This window comes from Talpa occidentalis, unplaced genomic scaffold, assembly GCF_014898055.3.
Source record: "Talpa occidentalis isolate TD23 unplaced genomic scaffold, MPIMG_talOcc4v2.1, whole genome shotgun sequence".
NCBI classification, from domain to species: domain Eukaryota; kingdom Metazoa; phylum Chordata; class Mammalia; order Eulipotyphla; family Talpidae; genus Talpa; species Talpa occidentalis.
The window spans coordinates 120,159,040-120,183,684 of record NW_026555331.1 but is presented as its reverse complement, the minus strand read 5'-3'; the positions used below and the strand labels follow the sequence as shown (position 1 = coordinate 120,183,684).

General features: G+C 39.1%; 1 protein-coding gene across 3 annotated transcripts in view; it reads left to right on the top strand.

Moving 5' to 3' along the window:
* The first annotated feature begins 240 nt into the window (after positions 1-240).
* DNAJC2 (DnaJ heat shock protein family (Hsp40) member C2) overlaps positions 241-24,645 on the top strand; it is a 32,997-nt gene continuing 8,592 nt past the window's right edge. For all 3 annotated transcript variants that reach the window (XR_008550807.1, XR_008550808.1, XM_037511169.2), the window contains exons 1-14: positions 241-525; positions 2,566-2,756; positions 7,726-7,801; positions 11,321-11,419; positions 12,082-12,223; positions 13,795-13,875; positions 14,978-15,043; positions 15,528-15,619; positions 15,694-15,815; positions 16,322-16,471; positions 21,368-21,456; positions 21,530-21,599; positions 23,594-23,778; positions 24,499-24,599. Coding sequence is in view for 1 of the 3 variants with exons in the window: in XM_037511169.2 (XP_037367066.1) it covers positions 462-525; positions 2,566-2,756; positions 7,726-7,801; positions 11,321-11,419; positions 12,082-12,223; positions 13,795-13,875; positions 14,978-15,043; positions 15,528-15,619; positions 15,694-15,815; positions 16,322-16,471; positions 21,368-21,456; positions 21,530-21,599; positions 23,594-23,778; positions 24,499-24,599 (1,528 nt within the window). In the remaining 2 variants the exon portion in view is untranslated. The remainder of the gene's footprint in view (positions 526-2,565; positions 2,757-7,725; positions 7,802-11,320; positions 11,420-12,081; positions 12,224-13,794; positions 13,876-14,977; positions 15,044-15,527; positions 15,620-15,693; positions 15,816-16,321; positions 16,472-21,367; positions 21,457-21,529; positions 21,600-23,593; positions 23,779-24,498; positions 24,600-24,645) is intronic.

The window sequence follows — 24,645 nt, the reverse complement described above, 5'->3', positions numbered from 1 at the left end:
TGGTTCCTCATTTTTCGTTTATAGTAGAGTTTCTGAAAATCAGTGGTTAGGTTCAAATTAACATATAAAGTAGTAGGAACTTCAAAGGGCTACAGCAAGCGCTACTTTAGAAAATTATGTTGTATGTAGGGTGTCTGGACGATGACAGGTATTTTTTTACACTCGGAACTGGTGCGTCTGGGAACCTTTCTTTCGTAAGTCCAGGTTCCCGGCCGGATCTGAGTCAGCGGAGGGCTAGGCTGCTGCACACGTTGGCGGGGGTGGGTGCGGGTGGAATTGGCCTCCGCACCGCGAAAGACCCATTACGGAAGTAGTTATTGGTCGTCTCCATGCGCCGGTTCCTGGGCACCGTAGAGCCAAGGCGCGAGGCTCAGAGGCGAAGGTAGAGCTAGAGGGCAAGCTCGGCGCTCTCCGCCCGGGACGCGAGCCGCTGTGCCGGCTGGGCTGGCCGCGGCGCCATCATGCTACTCCTGCCGAGCGCTGCGGACGGCCAGGGCACCGCCATCACCCACGCTCTGACCTCTGGTACGTGCCCACTCAACCCCGAACGCGTCTCGCCTCAGCAGCCCCTGTCTCAGTCCTCCACCTTGGAGACCCCGAGTTCTCTCTGTCCTTGCTCCTGGCGGCTAGCCCCTAGACATGTGGGGCCGTGACGTGCCTTTTTGCTCCTTGTTATACAAAATCTCCGTCCAGACTGGAAGGAAGGAAGGAGGGGGGCGTCTGCCTTCTGCCCCTGCGGTTTCTCCCTTCTGTCGTGACTGCTGACTCATGGATCGGGCTGAACAGTTCGGAACCGAACCCTCCAGTACCCTAAAAAGGTTCTCATAAAGCATCCTCTTGTGTACGGCAAGAGGTTGCCCGCAGCGAGCACCCCACGTGTCTCTGGTCGTACAAAGCCTAGCAGCTAGTGCTTTATTAAACACCTTACTACCTCTCTACATTTGCTCCGGCTTTGTTTTTTTAAACGTCAGAACTCAATGTTCCTCATACTCGGTATGGAAAGATTGTTTACCTGTGCTGCTGCTAAGGTCCGGTGTAGACACTTTTAAAGACAGTCAGTCATTCGGAGTGAAACTTGTCCTGCTGCTGTAGGGTGTTAAGTACACAGCTCGGGGCTGTCGCGGGTCTTGTATACTTAGTGTCCAGTTTCAGTGCTCTACATTAATTACCGTAATGTACTTGAATGTGATTTTGAACGTATCTTATGGCACATGTTTCATTTGTATTTATGGAAGTTTCTGTCTGTTTAATTTTAGAACTAGAAGGAAAGGTTTGAAAAGTCTTTAAAGCCACACCCACACTACAGTTAGTACTTCTTGGACGTAGTGCTGGAATCCTCTCCTGTATATGGTGGACGAAAACTTCATTTCCTAAAGCAATGAAGACGTGAAAAGTCAGTTGTTTTTAGAAAATTGTGGCTCTTATTTGGAGGAAAACCTTAGATCTGAGTTACTTATTACTGGGCAGAGAGAAGCTTTTTACTACATATGGAATAAGGAGTTAGAATTCAGGTGTGCGCGCTTTACCTGAGCCTAGTTATCTTTTTGAATTATTAATATGCAAATGTTCAGTGATTTCCCCCATTACAAGAGTAATGATAAAACCTTTTAAATGTTTGTGATTTTCAAATGTGCTTACAGGTTATTCAGTCTTTCAAAACTGTGTCAGATATTGTTTTTTACAGTTGAAGACATCTGTGACTTACTTTACGTAGCCACTAATAGTTAGACCTAGACTAAAATTCCGTTTCTGATTTCAGACCCAGAGGGTGTGCCATTGTAGCACAGGTGCATTGGTCAATCCCCATTAGCTGCTTGGAAGATTGTCCTTCAGAACACATCAGTGCTAATGAATTCTTAAAAAAATTTTAAGGCTCTCTGATTTCAAGGGTTTTAAATAAGATAATTTTGAGTTGTTTAGATGATTTTTTTATGAGACTACTTCTTTATTACAGCTAATCATTATTTGTTGCTTTATTACAAAAATTGGTCTAAAAGTAATGTAATTTACCACATTTCTCCCTTTTCCTCATCTCCCTATTAAATCCCCAGAAAAACATGGAAATCCTGGTGACATTGCTGAAGGTTTTGTCAGATAACTAGAAAAGTTTGCGTGAATACTCTGCTAATACTCAGAAATGATTATTCTTTACTAACCACATGTCAGATGGATTACTGCAATCTTTTTGTTGATTGGTAGCTTGTTTGTTTTTAATGTTTATTTTTATTAGAACTGGGGTGTAGGCTAGAAGTGCAGAGGGTAAGAGGATTTACCAGGAACAGAGCTGGGAGTAGAACAAGTGGATCTACTGAAATACACAGGCAAGACAGGAGAGGTCTGCTGTGCCATGTGGGTTAGCACCCTGGCTAGGGATGGAACTCAGGCGGTAGAGGTGATAGCGCTGAGACTCAACCCCTAGGCCACCAGGGAGATCCCTAGTTGATGGTTTTAAAATTATATTCCGGTGCTGTCATGTTTTGGTTTTACTTCCTGAGAAAATGTATTGCTTTGAAACAGATTTATTCTTCAATATATTGAAGTCTCTCTTAACACTTTCAATCACAGCCTCAACACTCTGTCAAGTTGAACCTGTGGGAAGATGGTTTGAAGCTTTTGTTAAGAGGAGAAACAGAAATGCTTCTGCCTCTTTTCAGGAGCTGGAGGATAAAAAAGAGTTATCAGAGGAATCTGAAGATGAAGAATTGCAGTTGGAAGAGTTTCCCATGCTGAAAACACTTGATCCCAAAGACTGGAAGGTATTTCTCAGTCTTTTGTTCATTCAAATGCTTCAGTAAGTATAGGCAAGATTTCCCGAGGTGTTTCCCATTCCTAAACCATATTTTTTTATTTTTTCATTTATGCATACAAAAACTGGGGTCCAGGCCAGAGGTGCAGGGGGTAAGAGGATTCACCAGAGACAGAGTGGGGAGCAAAACAGGCAGATCTACTGAAATACACTGCTAAGAGGAGCAGCAGGGAAGACAGGAGAGGTCTGCTGCACCATATGTGGGCTAGCTCCATGGCAGGGGTATCGATCTCAGGCCACAAAGGTGATAGTATGACAGTGCTATGACTAAACCGCTAAACCACCAGAGAAGCCCACTAAACTATGTTTTAAGGTGCTTCAACAAGAGAACCATAGTTGAGCACCTGTTTATTGTTAAACCTTAAATGGGGTAACAACAATCATTGGCTACTCTCTGCTGGAAAAATCCAGGAAGGTTACACAGAAAAGAATGTTTGAACTGGTCTTAAAAGGATGAGTGGCAATTTCTGAAGCAGAGAGGGGAGAAAGTGCATCCTGGGACAAAGGAATAAATTGCAGAAGTGTAAAGGACTAAAAGAATATGTATCACTTCTATAGGGACTAATGAAGAGTACAGCAGGGTACTTAGGGGATGGTGGTGAGAAATTAGGTCTGAAATAGACTCTGGACCAAATTCTGTAGTGTCTTTTTAATGCCAGGCTGAGGAAGAAATTCAGATTTTATTTTCAGGGCAATGGGAAATCATTAAAATTTTTAAAGCTAATTTTAGAAAACTAATTCTGGCATTACAGAAAAATTGCTTGAAAAGGAAGGGCAGGATTGGAAGGAAAGTGAGTAGTTTGCTGTTGCAGGACTAGTCCAGTCATCCAGACTTGCCAGTGAAAGCTTGAACTAAATTTGTGGCCATGTGTTAAGGAAGAAGCGACCGATTTGCTTTTTTGTGTGTGCCAGACTTGACTATCCTTGGTGACCTTGGCTGTGTGGTACAAGATGATGAACATATTTGGAAGACCTCTGAGTATTCCAGCTATAGGAGCTGCTAGGTTTGATGTCAGTAGCCAACTCTGAGATGCAGAAATAAATTTGTGGAAAGGTGGTGTTTATATTCAAATTTGCTATGTCAAAATTGAGATGGTAATAACATACGGGTGAAGTCTTGTAGATAGTTAGAAATTGATCTGTGAAAAGAGGTTAGAACCAAAATATTTGCAAGTCACTGGCACATAGGTGGTAGTTGAGGCTGAGGGGAATTGAGTGACATCAGCCAAAAAGAATATAAGCAACTAAGTATTCTATTGCTTAAGTAAGAACTAGTATAAATCTCAAATGTATACACTGTGGAACTAAAGTACACAAATTCAAATCTGGTTCTGTTCATTTAGTGTGCTATGAACTTGAAGAAGTCTACCTGACACCTCAGCACCTCATTTTCCTTTTTGGTACAATGGGGTTGCTAACAGTACAGAAGATTATAGTAAGGATTAATCAAATGAGACATACAAAGCATTTAGCCTTGTGCTGGCACATGATAAATGCAAAACAAATAGTAGGTAATAATACTTCTTATCTCATAGGTTGTTGTGAGGATCAGTGAGGTAACGCGTGTGTATGTATAAGCACTCAGAGTGTTGATTGTCCTTTCATCAATTTTAAAAGGCAAGGATTGGACATTGAGGAGCTTGGATATTTAAGGGGTGGACAGAGGAGGAGAAATAGCATAGTTTACTAAAAAGAATGAAATAGAAAGAACATTCCCCCCCACCCCCCAGCCCCAGACATCTGTAGTGCAACAAAGATTTATTGAGCACTATAGCCTTTGAGAAACTAAGGAAGGAGAAAGTCTCAAGAAGGAAAAACAGTTACCAGTGTCACTGCTATGTGGAGGTCAATCATTTAACATGTAAAATGACAGAAAGCCCCTGGACTTGGCAAACAAAGTTTAGGTGAGCTGATGGAAAGCAGTTCCAATAAAATAGTCGGAATGGCAGAAGACTGCAGTGTGTTGAGAAGTGGTTAGGAGCTGATGAAGTAAGTGGAAAATACTGTCTTTCAAACAGGGTAATAGAGAAAATAGTGACTTGAGGGGAAGACAGGGTCAGAAGGTAGAAAGGGGAATATTGACATCTCCAAGAGGAAAAAGGAAGAGAAATGGAGAAGTTCTGTGGTATAGAAAAGAATAGGTGACATCAGAGCAAGATAGCAGGGTTCATATTTGTTTAGTTTTTCATTCAGCAAATTAGGATCAAACATTTGCTGCATGTCAGACACTGTTCTAGATGCTGAGGATAGTGTGCTAAATGGGAGAGTATCACTGCTCCAACACAGCTTATATGCCAGTGAGGAGGCAGACTCGTAATCAGGAACTCAGTGGTATGGTAGTGTCCTGATGACTGTGTTGGAGTGATTGAGTAGGTAGGGAAGACCTGTAGTGTTGACATTAAGATAAAATATGAATGGTGTGTGAAGATGTGGGAGAGTGACATTCCAGGCAGAGGCTTGTGCAGAGTTAGGAAGTTTGGAATGTCCCAAGAGCTGAAAGAAGACAGGTGACTGGAGCAGAGTGAATGAGGGCGGGTTAGAAGGTAAAGAGTAGTCACTGAAAGCCATTGGAGAATTCAAGGCTGACAATGTTTTGGTACTTTGGAGGGAGCAAAAAAGGAGTGGAAATGGAGAGAGAAGTTTCTCTATGTTATATAAAGTGATGACATTTAAACTGATACCAAAGGATGAGAAGACAACAGCCACATGGAGAGAAGAATGTGCACGGCGGGAAGAATGGCGGCCCTCATGTGGGGAAGAGCTGGGCATCTTCAGTGAACTGAAATGCTAGTCTTGTATTTGGAAATAGTTGACCAAGGTAGTGAATGACAGGACAGGAGCATAGAGATGGAGCTGCTCTGCATATGTGGAGCTCAGAAGAGGAGAATATCACTGTCAAGTGAGCTGGGGAGTCCTCAGTATGTACAGGGGACTAGTGTTCTTATAGCTCCAGCAGTGGGTATAAGCTCACCTAGGACCAATGTATAGAGAGACCAAAAGAACCTCGGTACTAAGTTTTGCAGGTCTCTGAGAAGCCAGTCTTAAAGTGGCTGACAAAAGCTACTGGGTGGTAGGAGGAAAATGGAATTATAGAAACTGAAGGAAGATAACATTTCAAGAAGGAAGTTGACTGTGTTGCTGCTGGCAGTTCCAGTGACGCGAGGGCAGATGAGTAATCTTGAATTTAGCACCTGGAAGTAGATACTGAAGAGAATAGCCCCTGTGGGGGTGGACACTGCAAAACCAGATTGGAGTAATATGAGAATGAATGCTAAAGGGGCTAAAAATAGTGGGCAGCTTTTTCAAGAAGTTTAACTTTGATGGGCAGCAGATTTTAGAAATGGGGTCATAACTAGAAAGGAGGCCATAAAAAATGATAGATAACAAAGCATCTTTTTATACTAATTAAAATAACCCAGTTGAAATTTAAGGTGCTAATAGAAAGATGCTAGTATTTAAGGAGACTCAGAGAAGGTGATACTCAAAGCAGGAAGGATGGTGTAATCTTGATAGAACAGGCTTCCTTAGTTGGGAGGAGAGGGGAAGGGAGATGTCTGGGTATAGATGGGATGGTAAAAAGGTGGTGGCATTTGAATAGATAATTTAAAATTTTTTGTTAAGCAGGAGGCAAGTCTATTAATGAGAGGGTTGAGAAGGACTGTGAGGTTTGATGAGACACTCAAGGACAGAAGGTATGAAATAGTCATCTGAGGGAGTGGAAAAGAGAACCAACTGGAATAAAGTACAGTTGACAGGCTTAATAAAGAAGTGCATGGGCCTCCCTGGTGGCGCAAGGGGTTAAGCACAGCACTGTAAAGTTATCCGTAGCCTCTGCAGGAGTCCCCAACCAACCAGGGAGCTACCCACATGGCACAGCAGACCTCTCCTGTCTCGCCCGCTGCTTCCCTCAGCAGTTTATTTCAGTACATCTGCCTATTCTGCTTCCCACTCTCTCTGGTGAATCCTCTCACCCCCTGCATCTCTAGCCTGTACCCCAGTTCTTGTATGCATAAACAAATAAATCTTTAAAAGAAAAAAAGTGCATCCATGAGAAGTTTGCTTAACACTACTTTTTCCCCACTCATTCTCCAATTCTAGATACACCCTTTGAGTTCTATAAGGTGCCTTCCTCAACTTGTAAATTAGCTCGGATACTAAAGCAGAAATGAATCTCGTGCTTCTATTCCAAGAAAGTTCATCCCTTAGTTTCTCAAAATTCCCATCCAAACTTACCTTCTTTGCTCCACATGGCTCCTGGTCCTGTCATTAACACTGGCCCAACCTATTCAGGCTCTTGTAATTTTCCCCTTAGTTCTGAAATCTTCCTGCCATACCTTGATTTAAGGATGGCCACAGAATATTTACAGATGTTAAGAGATAAAGGGATCTTTGTCAAGTAAGGTTAGAAAATGCTGGGTTTTATGGGTTTCTCTTAGCCTTTTTTTTTTTAATTGCAGAGCTTCTCAGAACCTTTATTATTTTGTGTACATACAAGTCATCAAGAAGGCTATACAGTAATCCATGTAAAACTTTTTTTTTTTAAAGATTTATTTATTTATGCATACAAGACCTGGGGTACAGGCCAGAGGTATGGAGGGTGAGAGGATTCACCAGAGACAGAATGGGGAACAGAACAGGCAGATTGACTGAAGTACACTGCTCGGGGGAGCAGCGGGCGAGACAGGATCAGTCTGCTATGCCATGTGGGTAGCTCCCTGCCTGGGGATCGAACTCACACTGCAGAGGCTGTGGATAGCTTCATAAAACTTACATGACTACCCATCCATTTTATGCGGAACTTCTCATAGGGCTCATGCTATGGGAATGTCACTTTGGAAGACACTGTTTTATAGCGTCTATGTAAGGGATAGGATATATTGCTCTGTTACAAACTTGTTTTCCTTTTGTGTCTTTATTAGAACCAAGATCATTATGCAGTACTTGGGCTTGGTCATGTAAGATACAAAGCTACACAGAGACAGATCAAAGCAGCTCGTAAGTACTAAGTTATTTTGAAATAATCACTGTTGGGTAAAGGGAAATGTTATCCTTTTGAAAAGATATACATGATCATAGTCTATAGCCACAGTTCAAGACTTAATAGCATGTGCTACTTCATCAGCATAATGTACAGCCACAGTCTCTTTTACCTTCAAAGCAATCAATCTTGTGTGTGGACTTTCTCATTAGTGATAAGAAATAAGGGGGGATGGGAAGGCAAGAGATTGTGTTTATCCCAATAAAGAACATTCTTCCATTGACAACTTTTTTTAAGATTTATTTTATTTATGCATATAAGAACTGGGGTACAGTCCAGAGTTTCAGGGTGTGAGAGGATTCACCAGAGACAGAATAGGGAACAGAATAGGCAGATTGACTGAAATACACTGCTGAGGGGAGTAGAAGCGAGACAAGAGAGGTCTGCTGTGCCATGTGGGTTAGCTCCCTGGCTGGGGATGGAGCTCATCCTTCATTGGCTGCAGATAGCTTCATAATGCTGTGACTTAACCCCTTGCACCACCAAGGAGGCCCCGCACTGACAACTTTTTAAAACATCTTATTTCACCTTCCTTTGGAAGTATCGCCTGTAGTGTTCAGTGGAAGCTGCCTTGTTACTTGGGTTTTTTGATGTTATTTTTGTGGTCTTAGGTCACTCCTTAGTTGATGTGAGAGTTTTCTGATGCTTCATTGTTTTCATTGGCAAGGTCAAAAGTTGGTAATGGAAACGTAGGGAACCCAGTCTTCATATGCCTTATAAAACGTCATCCCTTTAATGCTCCTCTGTGCCCTATCCTTTTATTTTCTTGTGGATGTGGTTCCCTGCACGTCATTTGGTTCACCTGATTAATAAAGTGTAAGGAAACCGTAAAGGTGATTAGTTTTCTGTGCTTTATCTCAGGAGTATATTCTGCCCTCTAGCGAATGGATATTGAGGTCAGAGGAGGTGAGATTGTAGTCAAAAGAGTAGGGAGTCAAGGCAAGTCAAGAAGAGAGAGTATTACACTTAGAGAAAGATGGCTAAGAGACCTGTCACATGTTGAAAAGTACTAGTTGAGACAAAATATAGTAAATAACCTCAGAATTTTTCCCATTAATGCTTATATTAAGAAAAATCACAGGAAATGTGTTTCAATAAGGTGAAGGAGTTTATCAGATTATTTCAGAACTATTACTGGAGTCCTTTAAAAGCTGGCGTGATTTTAGAATAAACAAATGTCAGTGCATTTGAATAGTATTTTAATTATACATAAATACCAGGAAAATTCATTTGCCATGGTAAAGTATGTGTAGAGTTTTACTAAATAGAAGAATAGTATGCAAATACCAAATATTTGCTAAATTTGTCTTGATGTATATAAATTTGTAAAAGAAACTATGAAAATTGTTGGTATTTTAAGGTGACGGAATTATCTCTCTAAAGATAAAAAATGCACAGTTGTGGAAAAAAATCCATTCACCTATATTGAGTCAGTTCTTTTTATTGGCATAATAGAAAAATTTGAATATTCTCTAGCCAAAAATTTTACACAGTGCACACATTATTAACATATTTGGAATTAAAATTCATTCCCTTATTGAATATTCTCAGTATTCAGAAGGAAACTTGTTTTTTTAATCTCCCAGATTACCTTTCTTTTTTAAACTGATAGTGTTCTTTAACATCCTTTGCCTTTTTTTTTTTTAAAGATTTTTATTTTTATTTATTTATTTATTCATTTATTTATTTATACAAGCAGTGGGTACAGTCAGAAGCACGGGAGGGTGAGAGAATTCACCAGAGCCAAAGCGGGGAGCAGAGCAGGCAGAAGGACCGAAGTACACTGCTGAGGGGAGCAACAGGCAGCAGGAGAGGTCTGCGCGCCATGTGGGACCCTCCTCCGGTGGCCGGGGAGCAGCAGGGGATCGGGGATCGAACTGGCGCTGCAGAGGCTGCGGGCAGCTTCGCAACCCAGCCATCAACCGCTGCGCCACCGGGGAGGCCCTCTTTTGCCTTGTTTTTAATGTTGGGTAACATATTTTGCCTCCGCCACCAAACTGCCCAGGGACAGAGTATGAAACAATCTTAGACATTCCCTTCCCCCATAATATACATGAATGACTGAAGAGTGATTAGGAAGAATAATCAGTGGGAAAAGAGCAAACAGTGAAACAATGATATCACCTCTCTCAGACTTAAAAGGTTGAAAGGAAAGCCTTGACGTTTCAGTGAAATACGAAGAAACTGCATTGGGGGACGATGTAGGCATTGCCGAAAGAAACTAGAGAGAAATAGGTAGACTTGCCTGTAAACCAAAGCATGAGGGCAAAATGTGGAATTAGAAAGGTGTCTTGAGATTGAGCATGTTTGTAGGCATGTGACAGGTTTCACTACTCAGCACACACTTGAATTTCAAAGGAGAACTATATGACTTAGGCTGGGCTGGACATAATCCATTTTTGCCAGCAGGAGTGGAAGAGTACCTTAAAGAGAATCTTGTGGTTTTTCCCCTGATTCAATGGCAGTGAAAGTAGTCTGTGCTTAGTTTCTGTAATGACCAGCAGTGGGGGGATCATGGAGCACTCTGTTGGGTGATGGTGATGAGTGGACAAAGCTATGCATGCACAGGGGCAAAGGGTATTTAGGAAATCTCTGTACATAGAAAAGGCAGCATACAAACAGATTGAGGAGTGAGTCTGCCTGAATTGAAACACAGCTTAGTCTGAGCTTTGGGCAGGTTGCAGTGGTCATTGCCTCATTGTGCATCATTAACCTGGTCTATAAAATTTAGACAATAATAGTACTTTCTTCATAGCATTATTGAGAAGAGTAATTGATAGTGACTGGCACCTATTAAATGTTTAGTAGAATAGGTAGCCAGTATTCATTGTAAGTGACTCACACAAACCAAGAAGTAAAACTAAGACAACCTCTCCTTCATCTATATATAAAAAAATGAAAGCTAGAAATACACATAAAACATTGTTGAAGGCCTCCCTGGTAGCACAAAGGGGTTAAGTCTTAGCACTTTGAAGCTATCTGCAGCCACTGCTAAATATGAAAAAATGCTTCCACTATAAAATTATTAAGATAGTTATCAACACTTGAAAAATTGGAAATTGTCTCAATACCCAGCAGTAGGAAGATAGTTAAGCTATGATAAATCTACTTGAAATACTGTGCACTAAGCAGTCATTAAAAGAATTTGAGGAGTTGACAACACAGAAAATGCAAATGCTGTAATGTAGGAAAAATTGCTATATGATTATACCTAAATGTTTTCAAGCATATGCTTAAGGAAGAAACAAAGTTATGTGGAAATACACCAAAATGTTACCAGTAATGGGACTGGAACTTTGGCCAATTCTTAAAATAGTTCTTTTGGTTTGTCATTTCCACATTAATAAGCATATATTTTACTATAGGAGATAATATTTTTAAATTAGCATTTTGATTTTTAAAAAGGCTCTATTTAGTTTTTTTTTATTTTTAAGTTTTGATGCCTAAAATGACATTAAATCTGACTTATTTTGTAGATAAAGCAATGGTTTTAAAACATCACCCAGACAAACGGAAAGCAGCTGGTGAGCCAATAAAAGAAGGAGATAATGACTATTTCACTTGCATAACAAAAGGTAAAAAAAATAAAACTTAGAGTTAGAAATTTCAGATAGTGATGATTATGTAATTAACTGGGATTGGGTTTAATCTTCATTTTGAATACTTTGTAGAACTAAACTATTGTTCGGATGTTTTGCTAATTTAAAATCAAGAAGTTGGTTATAGTCTATAATGTGATCCACAGCTGCTTATTGCTATTCACATACCCTTATCCTCATTAAGCAAAATAATATAGGTATCTACCAGATCTAAATGTTTCCTTAAATGTTATTTTATATTTTGACGCTAATTTCTAAAACATTGCATATATACACACCTTTCAAATCTATTCTTGCTGTCCCACTCTTACACAGCATTGAAGCCCAAAGCCCTTCGATGTTTTATAACCTTGGGATCTAAAAGCTAATTTTCTAGGCATTTCTTTTTCCCAAAAATTATGCCTTCTTAAAGGATGAGTATTTAAAGTTTTGTCATTTGCCTTCCAGAAGCAGTAAGAAGTCCAGTTAAATCAAATAGTGCTGGAGCTGTCATTGGATTTAATTTCTCCCCTCCCCACAAGATCACAAATTTTTAAATAAAAAGTGATAATTTTTTCTTTAAGGAAGGGAATTTTTTTTCTTACAGAAAACAAACAAATATAAAGCCCTTGTGATGTGACTATATCATTTTTCCTCAGCTTATGAAATGTTATCGGATCCTGTGAAAAGACGAGCATTTAACAGTGTAGATCCTACTTTTGATAACTCAGTTCCTTCGAAAAGTGAAGCAAAGGACAATTTCTTTGAAGTGTTTTCACCGGTGTTTGAAAGAAATTCCAGGTGAGTTAAGGCATCCCTCCCTCTGATCATAATTCTCTGTTGGCATGCTTGTAGGCCTCCAAATTTCTGCCTTTTTCTTCTGATAATAGTTATGTTCTCTTCCTCTTCCACAATATTTAAGCCCTCTGGTGAATGTACTGCTATCATTTATTTTATTCTCTAAACAGAAATTCTCCGTCTCCACAGTGAAATTCTTTCATACCTCCTGAGATAATTTCCTTTTAAATTTACTTTTGGGGAAAGAAAAATATGACTATGTACTTAATGCAAGTAGAACTTCATGTGATATTGACACTTGGGTGACCGTAATTTCCATTTCTGTTGTGTCCTCTTTATTATTAATAGGTAATCTATTTGATCCATTATCATTTGAGAAAATCTTTTCTATTTTTTGTCTAATTATGATAATGTTTTGTAATGAAGAATGATTTATATTTAATATTAAATCATATGCAACATTTCATGAAGTTAGTTTTTAAACAGTTTATACCAATATTCCACATTTTTTGGTTCCATCTGCACTGGGATGTTTCCTTAGAGCTCAGTTTCACTACACATTGGAATCTCCCAGAGAGCTTTTAAAAACTCAGTTCCACCAGGGAAGATAGTTGATTGGTTTGGAGTTTTTTTGTGCTCCCAGTTGATAGTGATGTCTTTGAAAACCACTTTTGTTTCGCTATTTGGTGCAGCCTAGTATTTCCTTCCTCTCCTCCTCCCTTTACAACAGTGCTAAAGGTGGTTTTAAAAAGTATATACTATGGGCCTCCCCGGTGGCGCAGTGATTGAGTGCTGGGTTGCAAAGTTGCCCGTCAGCTTCTGCAGCGCCGGTTCGATCCCAGGCCTCCGGGTGAGGGTCCCACATGGCGCACAGACCTCTCCTGCCACCCGCTGCTCCCCTCAGCAGTGTACTTGGTCATTCTGCTCTCCGCTCTGGCTCTGGTGAATTCTCTCACCCTCCCGCGCTTCTGACTGTATCCAGTACCTGTATAAATAAATAAATCTTAAAAAAAAAAAGTATATACTATTTTTTCATAGAGTGGAAAATGTACATTAGTAACTGCCTCAGGATCCTTTCAAAGACGATAAGGTGATTAACCTAGAAGCCTGACTCTTAGGGAAGGTGGTGGCAATGAAGGGGTAGAAATCTTCCCCCGTATTAACAATTTAAAGGTAGGCCTATAGATTTCTTGTATGCTACCTGTTTAGGGGCAGGAGTAAATGAGTTTAGGAAAAGAGGCTATTTAGGAAAGGCTTTTAGGAAAAGAGGCTATAGGCTATTTTTCTTAACCAGCCTGGCAGCTGCTACAACTCTGTAATTTAAAAGAACTGACGATAACCTGGTGGCTAGAATACTGTTCCATTGTTTACTCCCCTCACCCTCTCCACCCTTGCTCTCTATTTATTGCACCTTCATTGTCCATACTTCTACTGACCTTCCAGCGCCATCTCTTAGTCATAGATGATATAGGAAAGGGTGATTGGAAGGAATTAGTCAAACCTTATCTTTTAATAAATGAGCTTGTCTGTTTTTATAAATATTTTTGATTGAATTTTTCCTTTTAATATTTCAGATGGTCGAATAAGAAAAATGTCCCTAAACTTGGTGATATGAATTCATCATTTGAAGATGTAGATGTATTTTATTCCTTCTGGTAAGTGAATACACTTTGTGATGTCATTTTTTAAAAGGACACATATTTAATATTTGATTAACAATTGAGGGATGGGAGAATCTAGCAACTTCACTGAACAAAAGCACTATTGAGAAATTAATAAAGATTTTCCCCATAATGCTATATTATCTCCTATATGATATTTAGTTTTTCTGATTTTTTCCCCAGTCTTTTCTATGATCAAGTATGCTTTAGCAGTAAAAATGAAACTTGAGGGATCATTTGAATTCAGTAAAAATAAATGTATTTTATTTAGTGTTCTCTCTTGAGTCCATAAGGAGGAATTCAAGTGTTGTGTTTCAATAACTCATTAAAATAAGCAAATATTCAATCGCCATTTTATGTTGCATGTGCTGTATTTTCTCATTAATTAGCTGGTAAATATGAAAATAAAATAACAAGATTTAGTTTGTCAGTTGTAGTTCATTTTATTTTCAGAGAATACAAACTCAGGATAAAAGAATAACTAATAGGGTTACCAACTGTGACAGATTAGTGAAAGCAAAAGCTGGGAAAACTTAAGTCCCAGGCAAGAAAGAAACCTGAAAGAGATAGTGGAAGTGAATGGGTTTGATTTAGGAGTAGTAAGTGTATTTTAACCAAATAAAGTATTATTAAAAGACGAAGAAAGAAATGACTTGAGGGCCTGCATGGTGGCGCAGGGGTTGAAGACACAGCACTATCAAGCTAGCCACAGCCATTGAGCCATGAGTTTGATCCCCCGCCAGGGAGATAACACACATGATGCATCAGACCTCTCCTGTCTCGCCCACTGCTCCCCTCAACAGTGTATTTGAGTAGATCTGCCTGTTCTGCTCCCACATTGTCTCTGGTGAATCCTCTTACCCCTACCGCCCACACACACCTCTGGCCTACACCCCAGTTCTTGTATGCATAAATAATAAGTAAATCTTTAAAAAAAATAAATGAGCTTAGTGTTAATTTAGTACCAAAAAGGGAGGAATGTATTAAAATAAACTTATCCACTTTCCAGTAATATTTCTTAAAAATGTATGCATCTAAATTGATAGCAAAAGGAAATTTCATTCATTTGTTTTGGCTTTATTTCTGTCTATATTAGGTATAATTTTGATTCTTGGAGAGAATTTTCTTATTTAGATGAAGAAGAAAAAGAAAAAGCAGAATGGTATGTATGTAACTCATTAAAAAAAGGTATTTATTTGGTTCTTTGGTACTGATGATATACAAATATACTACATGTATTTTCATATTTTCTCTTTGTGTATCCTTGGTAAATGAGTTGTTTAGTATTTTGAGATCCCATCTGAAAAGTTACACTAAATCAGTAGTTGGTTGGGATATGCTTAAGAAATTGCCAAAGATTATAATTGTCAAAAAGCTCAATTCAGTAAATTATTTTTCTTCTGGTTATTTAACGTAAATTTACTTTAGTTTTTCTTATGCATCAAATTTAGAGAAAAATTCTTTTGACATGAATGTCCAAAAAAAGTAACCAAAGTTGATATTAACTAGAATTATCCATTAACTTATGTTAGAATTGGAATAACATTTTAGCCTTCTATTGTTTACATGTAATGTTAAAAATCATTGCTTTTTCTAGCCATATCATCTATAAGCAGTAGTTTGCTTTCCAATATTTTGTTTTATAGTCGTGATGAGAGGAGATGGATTGAAAAACAGAACAGAGCAACAAGAGCACAGAGAAAAAAAGAAGAAATGAACAGAATAAGAACTTTAGTTGGTAAGTATAATTGATGTTTTTGTGAAAGTTCTTTAAAAGTGAGAGATTCAAAAGATTAACTTTTCTTCTGATAGACAATGCATATAGCTGTGATCCAAGGATAAAAAAATTTAAGGAAGAAGAAAAAGCCAAGAAAGAAGCAGAAAAGAAAGCAAAAGCAGAAGCAAAACGGAAGGAACAAGAAGCTAAAGAAAAAGTAAGATGACATTTGTAGGAGTTCGATTTTAAATGTCCATTAAATCTTTAATTTTAAAGTAAAGAAGTGGATATCCTTGGAGAACAGGAACTGGAGTTTTTAAGAAAAATTATTAAAAAGCACATGCTGGTTTTATGCAAAAAAAAAAAACTTTTTAGTTTAAAAACTATTATCTGGAAATAGAAGCAGGTGCTACTATGAATGAATACTGACTGGTTGTTTCAATTGTTAGAGGAGTCTTCTTTACCAGCAAATTCTTGAGCAAAAACATGACTTCATATTACGTTCCTTTAATACTATGCTTGTTTCCAATATGTCTGTTTTACTAGTAAATGTATATAGTATTTTCCCAGCTGCTTTTCTCAGCTTAATCTTGTCTAAAGTAGGTTGATGTAACACCTATTTTTCTAATTTAATATATTAAAATAGTTGGTTTTTTTGAATAAGCTGACAAATTTAAAAATTCTACTTTTCTTACTGAATGATTTTACTCACCATTGTTAAAGCAAAGACAAGCTGAATTAGAAGCTGCTCGGTTAGCAAAGGAAAAAGAAGAGGAGGAAGTTAGACAACAGGCGTTATTGGCAAAGAAGGAAAAAGATATTCAGAAAAAAGCCATTAAAAAAGAAAGACAAAAACTTCGAAACTCCTGCAAGGTATGTTGGATTATGATTGAATAAACACTTGATAAATAAATCAAGCTGCTGATTAAGCCTAAAAATATCTTTTTATATTATGCAAGTATAATTAAACTTGTTTGGATACATTTTATCTCAAAGTGTAAATGTTTTTAAATTCACTTTTTTTTTTTTTTTAAAGATTTATTTATTTATTATTCATTTATTTATACAAGCACTGGGTACAGTCAGAAGCACGGGAGGGTGAGAGAATTACCAGAGCCAGAGCGGAGCAGAGCAGGCAGAAGGACCGAAGCACACTGCTGAGGAGCAGCGGGCGGCAGGAGAGGTCTGCGCGCCATGCAGACCTCCTCCGGTGGCCGGAGCAGCTGGGATCGAACTGGCGCTGCAGAGCTGGGGGCAGCTTCGCAACCCAGTGCTCAACCGCTGCGCCACCGGGGAGCCCTTAAATTCACTTTTTAAAAAGTTGACACATACAGTAGTGTGTTAGAAGCATGCTGGGCCCACAACACTTTCACAGATGTGTATTTCAGCATGCAACTGATAGGTTTTGACATTTCCAAGCCACAATTGATTTATTCAAATTAGGACTTAAATAAGATCAATACAGTGGCTTCAATTGTTGTATCTCCTAATTGTATTTGTGACAGAACATCTACCACACCATCTCCTCCCACCCTGTTGTCCTTGATTTGTTGGAAAAACTGGATCATTTGTTAAGAAAATGTCACAATTGGGTTTTGTCTGGTTGCTTCTTTAATGGCGTAAAGTTAACGTTTATCTTAGAACAAATTCTTTTCAAAGTTAAATTTGGGTGGTTTTTAAGAAACTAAAAACTTCCATTTTTATCTAAATAAAGGCCTATCATTTAATATTGGTAATGTGCATTCAAATCATTCTGACCAGAAATTATTAACTCAGAAACCCTAAAATTTTCAAATATAGTTTTGCCCAGGAGGTTTTTTTTTTATTTATTTATTTAAAAAAAAAAATATTTATTTATTATTTATTTATTTATTTATTATTTATTTATTTATTTATTTATTTATGCAAGCACTGGGTAAGTCAGTAGGGCGGGAGGGTGAGAGAATTCACCAGAACCAGAGCAGAGCAGAGCAGGCAGAAGGACCAAGTACACTGCTGAGGGAGCAGCGGGCGGCAGGAGAGGTCTGCGCGCCATATGGGACCCTCCTCCGGTGGCTGGAGAGCAGCCGGGGATCGAACCGGCGCTGCAGAGGCTGCAGAGAGCTTCGCAACCCAGCGCTCAACCGCTGCACCACCGGGGAGGCCCAGGAGTTTTAAAATGTAATTTTAAACTGGTAAAGTCAAGACCAGTATTGTTTTTTATCAAATAGCATTGAGTGAATAAAATTCTAGGCTATAGTAGAGATTGCCACAGTCTTTTGTACTATGCTGTGGTAGTGAGATTCAGTAAGTGTGTACATGCTTACACTGCGTACAAAAATTATCTGTCATCTTAATGTCCAGACACTAGACACTGGCATCATATTCTACTACAGGCCATCCTAAATATTTTTTTTTTTTTAAGATTTATTTATTTAATTATACAAGCACTGGGTACAGTCAGAAGCGCGGGAGGGCGAGAGAATTTACCAGAGCTAGAGCGGGGAACAGAACAGGCAGACTGACGAAGTACACTGCTGAGGGGAGCAGCAGGCAGCAGGAGAGGTCTGCATGCCATGTGGGACCCTCGCCCGGCGGCCTAGGATCTAACCGTCACTGCGGATTCGCAGCCCAGCACTCAACCACTGCACCACTGGGGAGGCCCAGGCCATCCTAAATTTTAACCTAAAATTTGGTTAAAATAAAATTTTCAGTTAATAATTAAAAATAACCTGCCCTAAATCAGACTTTGAAAGCAGTTTAATAAAATACTAGTACACATTGTCTTTTCAGGCTTCTGGTAAAAGGAAAATCTAAATAGAAAAAAATGAAAGCTTTTCCTAAATTTACCTCACAGTTTTGAGAAGGATCCAGTATATCAAAGTGAACATGGCCTCAGGGCAAGCTGCCTGGGTGTGAAGTCATTTTCCACTTATCACTTAGCAGCTGATGCCCTCAGACACTCACCTTAACCCCTTTGTGCCTCAATTTCATTGCCTATACAATAACTGAAATAATACCTACTAATAGAGTTGTAAAGATAAAATGAAATCATTCACCTGTAGCATTTGGCACATTTGGCATATAATGAAAATTCAATAAAGCACTTTATTTTTTTTTTTTTTTTTTTTTTTATAAATTTTATTGTTATATTCCCATACAATTTGCCGCCCCCCATTCTGACCCCAATCCCTCCCCTCCCGCCCCCGCCCCCCTAAAAGTGTCTCTGGTTCATAGTTTTTTGTGATTTGATTTTCACTTTCTTATAGTTTTTATTTTCCTGGTCCATTATTAAGTTTTCTAGATTCCTGCTATGAGTGAGACCATCCGGTATTTTCTTTTTCTTTTGGCTTATTTCGCTGAGCATGATCCCTTCCAGCGCCATCCATTTGCAGCAAATTGCATGTGTTTATCTTTTTTGAATGCTGAGTAATATTCCATGGATATATGTACCACATCTTCTTGATCCAGTCATCTATTTTGGGCATTTGGGTTGTTTCCAAAGCTTAGCTATTGTAAACAGTGCTGCTATAAACATAGGGTGCAGGTGTTCTTTGGAATTGATGTTTCTGTGTCCTTTGGTAAATACCTAGGAGTGGAATTGCTGGATCATATGGAAGCTCTATGTTTAGTAGGTCCAGAAATCTCCATACAGCTTCCACAGTGGTTGGACCAGTTTGCACTCCCACCAACAGTGCAGAAGAGTTCCTTTTTCTCCACACCCTCGCCAACATTTGTTGTTGCTAGTTTTTTTAATATGTGCCATTCTCACTGGTGTAAGATGGTATCTCATGGTAGTTTTGATTTGCATCATTTCCCTGATGACAAGTGATGTTGAACATTTTTTCATAGCCTGTTGGCCATGTTGCATTTCCTCTCAGAGAAGTTTCTTTTAAGCTCTTCTGCCCATTTTTTGACTGGATTATTTTCTTTGTTGTTTTGAGTCTCATCAGCTCTTGCAGATTTTTGTGATCAGTCCTTTATCATTAGTGTTGGTGCAAAAATGTTCCCAGTTGGTGGGGTTTCTCTTTGTTTTTGTTATTGTCTCTTTTGCTGTGCAAAAGCTCTTTAATTTGATATAGTCCAGCTGTTTATCTTTGCCTTCACTATCACTGCTTTGGTGATGTGTCTGTAAAGATGTCTTTGATGTGCAAATCACGTAGTGTTTCGCCTATATTTCCTTCTATATATTTTATGGTTTCAGGTCTTATGTCTAGTTCTTAATCCATTTTGAGTTGATTTGTGTATGGTGTGAGGTGGTGGTCAAGCTTCTCAATAAAGCACTTTAAAAAGCAAGTTAGAAAATAGAAAGCTTGGAGGTTCTTAGAGATGATGCATAAATGACAGTAAAATTTCTAGCATTTGGCAAGTTTGTTTTATTGCTTCCTTCATATGTGAGTTCATTTATTCCTGTGTACCTGATTAGCACTTAACTATATGCCAAGCAGTTATGATTGCTGTGGCTGTAATGATGACACATTCCTTGCTTTCCAGAAATCTGATTAATGATTAGAATGACAAACAGGTAGTTCAAATACTTTTGAGTCCTGGTATGAGATGGTAGCCGAGACAGCTTTCTGGATCTAGTGGGATTTAGCCAGGTGAAGCAATATGTGTATGGCATTAAAGATCCAGAGAATTGAGGTTTAACGAGCCAGAAACAGCTAAAGAAGTGAAGAGCCAGATCTCGTATGATACTGTGTGTTGTGGTAGTTTAAATCTCATCTTGAGATTTTGGTCAAGCTGTTGAGAAGACTAGACCCAGCAAGACCAGTAAGGAGTCTTTTGCTATAACCCAGGTGAAAAAGTATTATGGTTGAGCCAAAGTAGAGATAGGGGAAATACTGGGTGGATGACATGAATTATTAAAGAAAATAGAAACCAAAGGAGGAGGAAGAGATTGAGCATGTCAGTTCAGGCCATGTTGTGCCTGCATTACTTAAATAAAGATACTCAGTAGGTGATTGGATATGTGGGTCTAGAGTTCAAGAGCAAGATCATCATGGTCATGCCACAGTCAACTCAATGGCACTGGAGACCATGCGAGTAAATGAGTGCACTAAGGAGAGGGCATAGATTGAGGAGGGCGGAGGACAAGACTCTGTCAAACACCAATACTTACAAGGTACTGATGGAAAAGGGGAGCCTCAGAAGGAATGACCCAGACAGGTAGGTAGAAAATCAGTAGTTTTTGAAAGCATACGAATGTGTCAGCAGTAAAAAAAAGCATTGGAACCTTAGTTAGAGCCAGGTTACATGGTTTAAGAAAGAAGTGAGGAACATGAGACATGAGTGTCAACAGCAGTTCAAAGAAGCATGGGAAATACTTTCCAGTTCTTAGACATACAGATATATCATGATATTCCATTCTGAACATGATGTTGAATTCATCAGAATTTTGCTAATACCTCTATTCCTGAACACTTTACTTTCACATTTAAAAATTCCAGTAAATTGTATGATTCATTATATACTAGAAAGAATAGTCTAACACATTTTATCATACAGAATTTCTTGACTCTTTAAGTGCTTTTCTGAGGAATCATTCTGACTTATAATATCCAAGGTGTTCCATACTTGCACCTTTCTTCCCTACCCTCTTGATAGTGCCTTTTTATTGCCAGCTGCTGAGAGAGCTTCGTAGGGGGTGCTCAGTACAGTTGTGTTGATTGTAAGGCCACATGTTCACTTCAGGAACCTCTTGAGAAATTCATGCATTGTAATCATGTTCATGGATGTATTTTTCTTGAGTATCAGTAGATAGATGAAAATGTTTGTTTGTGCTTCTAGACTTGGAATCACTTTTCTGACAATGAGGCGGAACGGGTTAAAATGATGGAAGAAGTGGAAAAACTTTGTGATCGGCTTGAACTAGCAAGGTATATCTATACAACTGTGATTAAAGTCTTCTCTTAGATTTTAGGTAAAGTTTCATCCTTTTTTTCCCATTAGCTTACAGTGCTTGAATGAAACGCTCACATCATCTACAAAAGAAGTAGGAAAAGCTGCTCTGGAAAAACAGGTAATGGAAGAACACGTCACATCTACCTCTCTCTCTCTCTCTCTCTCTCTGCCATTTATTTATTTATTTTAAGATTTTTTAATACAAGAACCGGGGTACAGGCCAGATGTGTGGAGGGTGAGAAGATTCACCAGAGATAGAGCGGGGAACAGAATAGGCAGACTGACTGAAATACACTGCTGAGGGGAGCAGTGGGCGAGAGAGGAGAGGTCTGCCCCGCCATGTGGGTTGCTCCGCAGCCGGCAGGGATCAAACTGGCACTGCAGAGGCTGCGGACAGCTTCACAGCACTGCGCTCAACCACCTGCGCCACCAGGGAGGCCCTCTCTCTGCCATTTAATTCTGCTTTTTATCACTTTTACCTCAGTATTTCCTTGCCTGATAGATGCTAAGGGCAATGAGTGTCTTATTTCCCTTTGCATCTGCCAGTGTGCTTTGCTTTTTTTTATTTTAAAGATTTATTTATTTATACATACAAGAACTGGATACTGGCCAGAGGTGGTGGTGGGGGCTGGGGTGAGAGGATTCACCAGAGACAGAGTGGGGAACAAAACAGGCAGATGGACTGAAATACACTGCTGAGGGGAGCAGCAAGAAAGTCAGGAGAGGTCTGCTGCGCCATGTGGGTAGCTCCCTGGCCGGGAATCGAACTTGTGCTGCAGTGGCTGTGGATAGCTTTATAGGTTGCGTCTTAACCCCCTACGCCACCAAAAGGCAGGCCCCTTTGCTTAGTTTTATATTTAAAAAATGGTTGCTACCATATATAGTGTTTGATTTGTGGTGTTTAGCACATTAATCATGTTTTCAAAATCATTATTAGAAAGTTTCTTTCACTCCTTGAACATTTTTGAAGGCTAATAACATTTAGAACCAAGTATCATCTTTGTTCTGTCTAGCCTACACCTTTTATTTTACAGATGAGGAATAGGCCCCGAAACTCAGTTCAGTGCAACACCTGTTTGTAACTGCTGTATCTGGCATTATAACTAAGTGGTTTGGAGAAATGCTGTTGCTACCGCAGAAGTGCTGAATAGAAAAGGCCTAAGGGTCAAAAGGTGGGGGGCACACAGTAAACAATGTAGGTTAGACAGGATGTGCCCATTCAAGGTCTAAGTTATCAGGAAAAAAGCACAGTGAAGAGTTTGAGTCAGAATGAACAGCATAAACTATAAAATACAGGTAGTAGAAGAAAGTTTTGGAGAAAAAATGTGGGAGATGAAGTTAGTTAGGAAAAGTGGACCAAATTAAGCAATTTTTGTTGTGTTTAAAATCGCAGAGGCTGGTTTCTATTACTACAGATATTTTAGTACCATTGTCTGTTAACCTGGCACTTGTGGGCAGGAGACATTCAAATAGGTGTGACTAGATATAAGAATTTCACTGGAAGGATTTGGACTATAAGAGTAATGATGGGTATTATTGGAATCTCTGGGACTTGGTGTCTAGTTCTAAAGATTGAAGTGCAGAAATGAATGAGTCAAAGGTGACTTCAAATGAGAGCAGCTGACAGAAGCAATAAGGTCACGTAAAAAGGTTTTCATTTTTATACTTGAGCATGTTTGAAGGTGACTGGAAGGGAGGATGTAAAGGGTGGAACTTAAAGCAGAGGCCACTTTGTTATGCCTTTACCTGTTTTTTTGTTTGTTTTTGTAACAGAATAAATGGGATTATCTGCTAAAAGGGCAGATATGAACTTAGATTTGAAATGGCCTAATAGGTGAATTAGCCAGTAATTACAGACTTCCAAGATAGTGTCCAAGGCAAATAGATATAACATGACAGGAATGCAGACTGGATGGTTTTTGGTTCCTCAAGCTAAGCTATGCAGCCTGGAAGCCAATGAAGAAATAGCAAGAGGAAGAGCTGGTGTAGGGGTTGGCCTTGGAGGAGTATAGGGTCATTGTCAGGATGGTAGTGAGTACAGAGCCCCAGGCAGACAGGAAGTGCAGAGTAGCAAGATGCTTTAAGTCCCTGACTTATCTATGATATTTGTAGATAGAAGAAATAAATGAACAAATTAGAAAAGAGAAAGAGGAAGCTGAGGCACGTATGCGACAAGCATCTAAGAATGCAGAGAAATCAACTGGTGGAGGTGGAAACGGCAGTAAAAATTGGTCAGAAGATGATCTGCAATTACTAATTAAAGCTGTGAACCTCTTCCCTGCTGGAACAAATTCAAGGTAATGGTTTTAATGAAACTTCTCTTTGACACTTCCTAGAGCCTGGGGATAATGCAGACATGCATCCAAATAGTAAAACTGGTTATAGCACAAACTTTCAGAGATGAGTCTAGACAGACTGCCTTTCATTAACCTCTGTGGGGAATGTTGAAAAGCAAGGTCATTTTGAACCCGCTAGTCTTACCATTTACACCAACACATACACACAGCAAAGTACTTCATTGGTGCCTAAGGAAATTTAAGATCATGACATAAATCTTCACCATCATGTTGTCTCATTCCATCACCAGTTGTCCTTAGGACTAGGTTTTGTGTTCCGGTTTCTCTTTCACAATCCAGTCCTCCTTTGTTGCTTCCCAACTCAAACCTTAACTTACTGCTAGTTTAGAACTCAAAGAAGCCAGAGATCAATCCCCGCTATTTTATAGAGAACAATTTAGAGTTTATCTCCATAAGTGTGTCCACATGGCATTACACACAACTGTGTGATTTGATTTGCATGCACAACCTCTAAGATTTTATACAAATTTATTCTGATTATAAATTGTTGATTAAAATGTATGAAAAGCAAAAGCTATAGTCTAGGCAATATTAAGAATTAGACACCAATTTAAAACTGATTCTGGAGAAAAACTAATCTTTCTGCAGTAAAAATGTAAGGGTCATTCTGGGTTTTGTTTGGGCTTTTTTCCCCTCAATTTATTCTATTGATTGCTCTAGATGGGAAGTTATTGCTAATTACATGAACATACATTCTTCTTCTGGAGTTAAGAGAACTGCCAAAGATGTTATTGGCAAAGCCAAGAGTCTTCAAAAACTTGGTGAGTTTTGCAAAATAGCTTTGTTGTTACTCTAAATACCTATTTT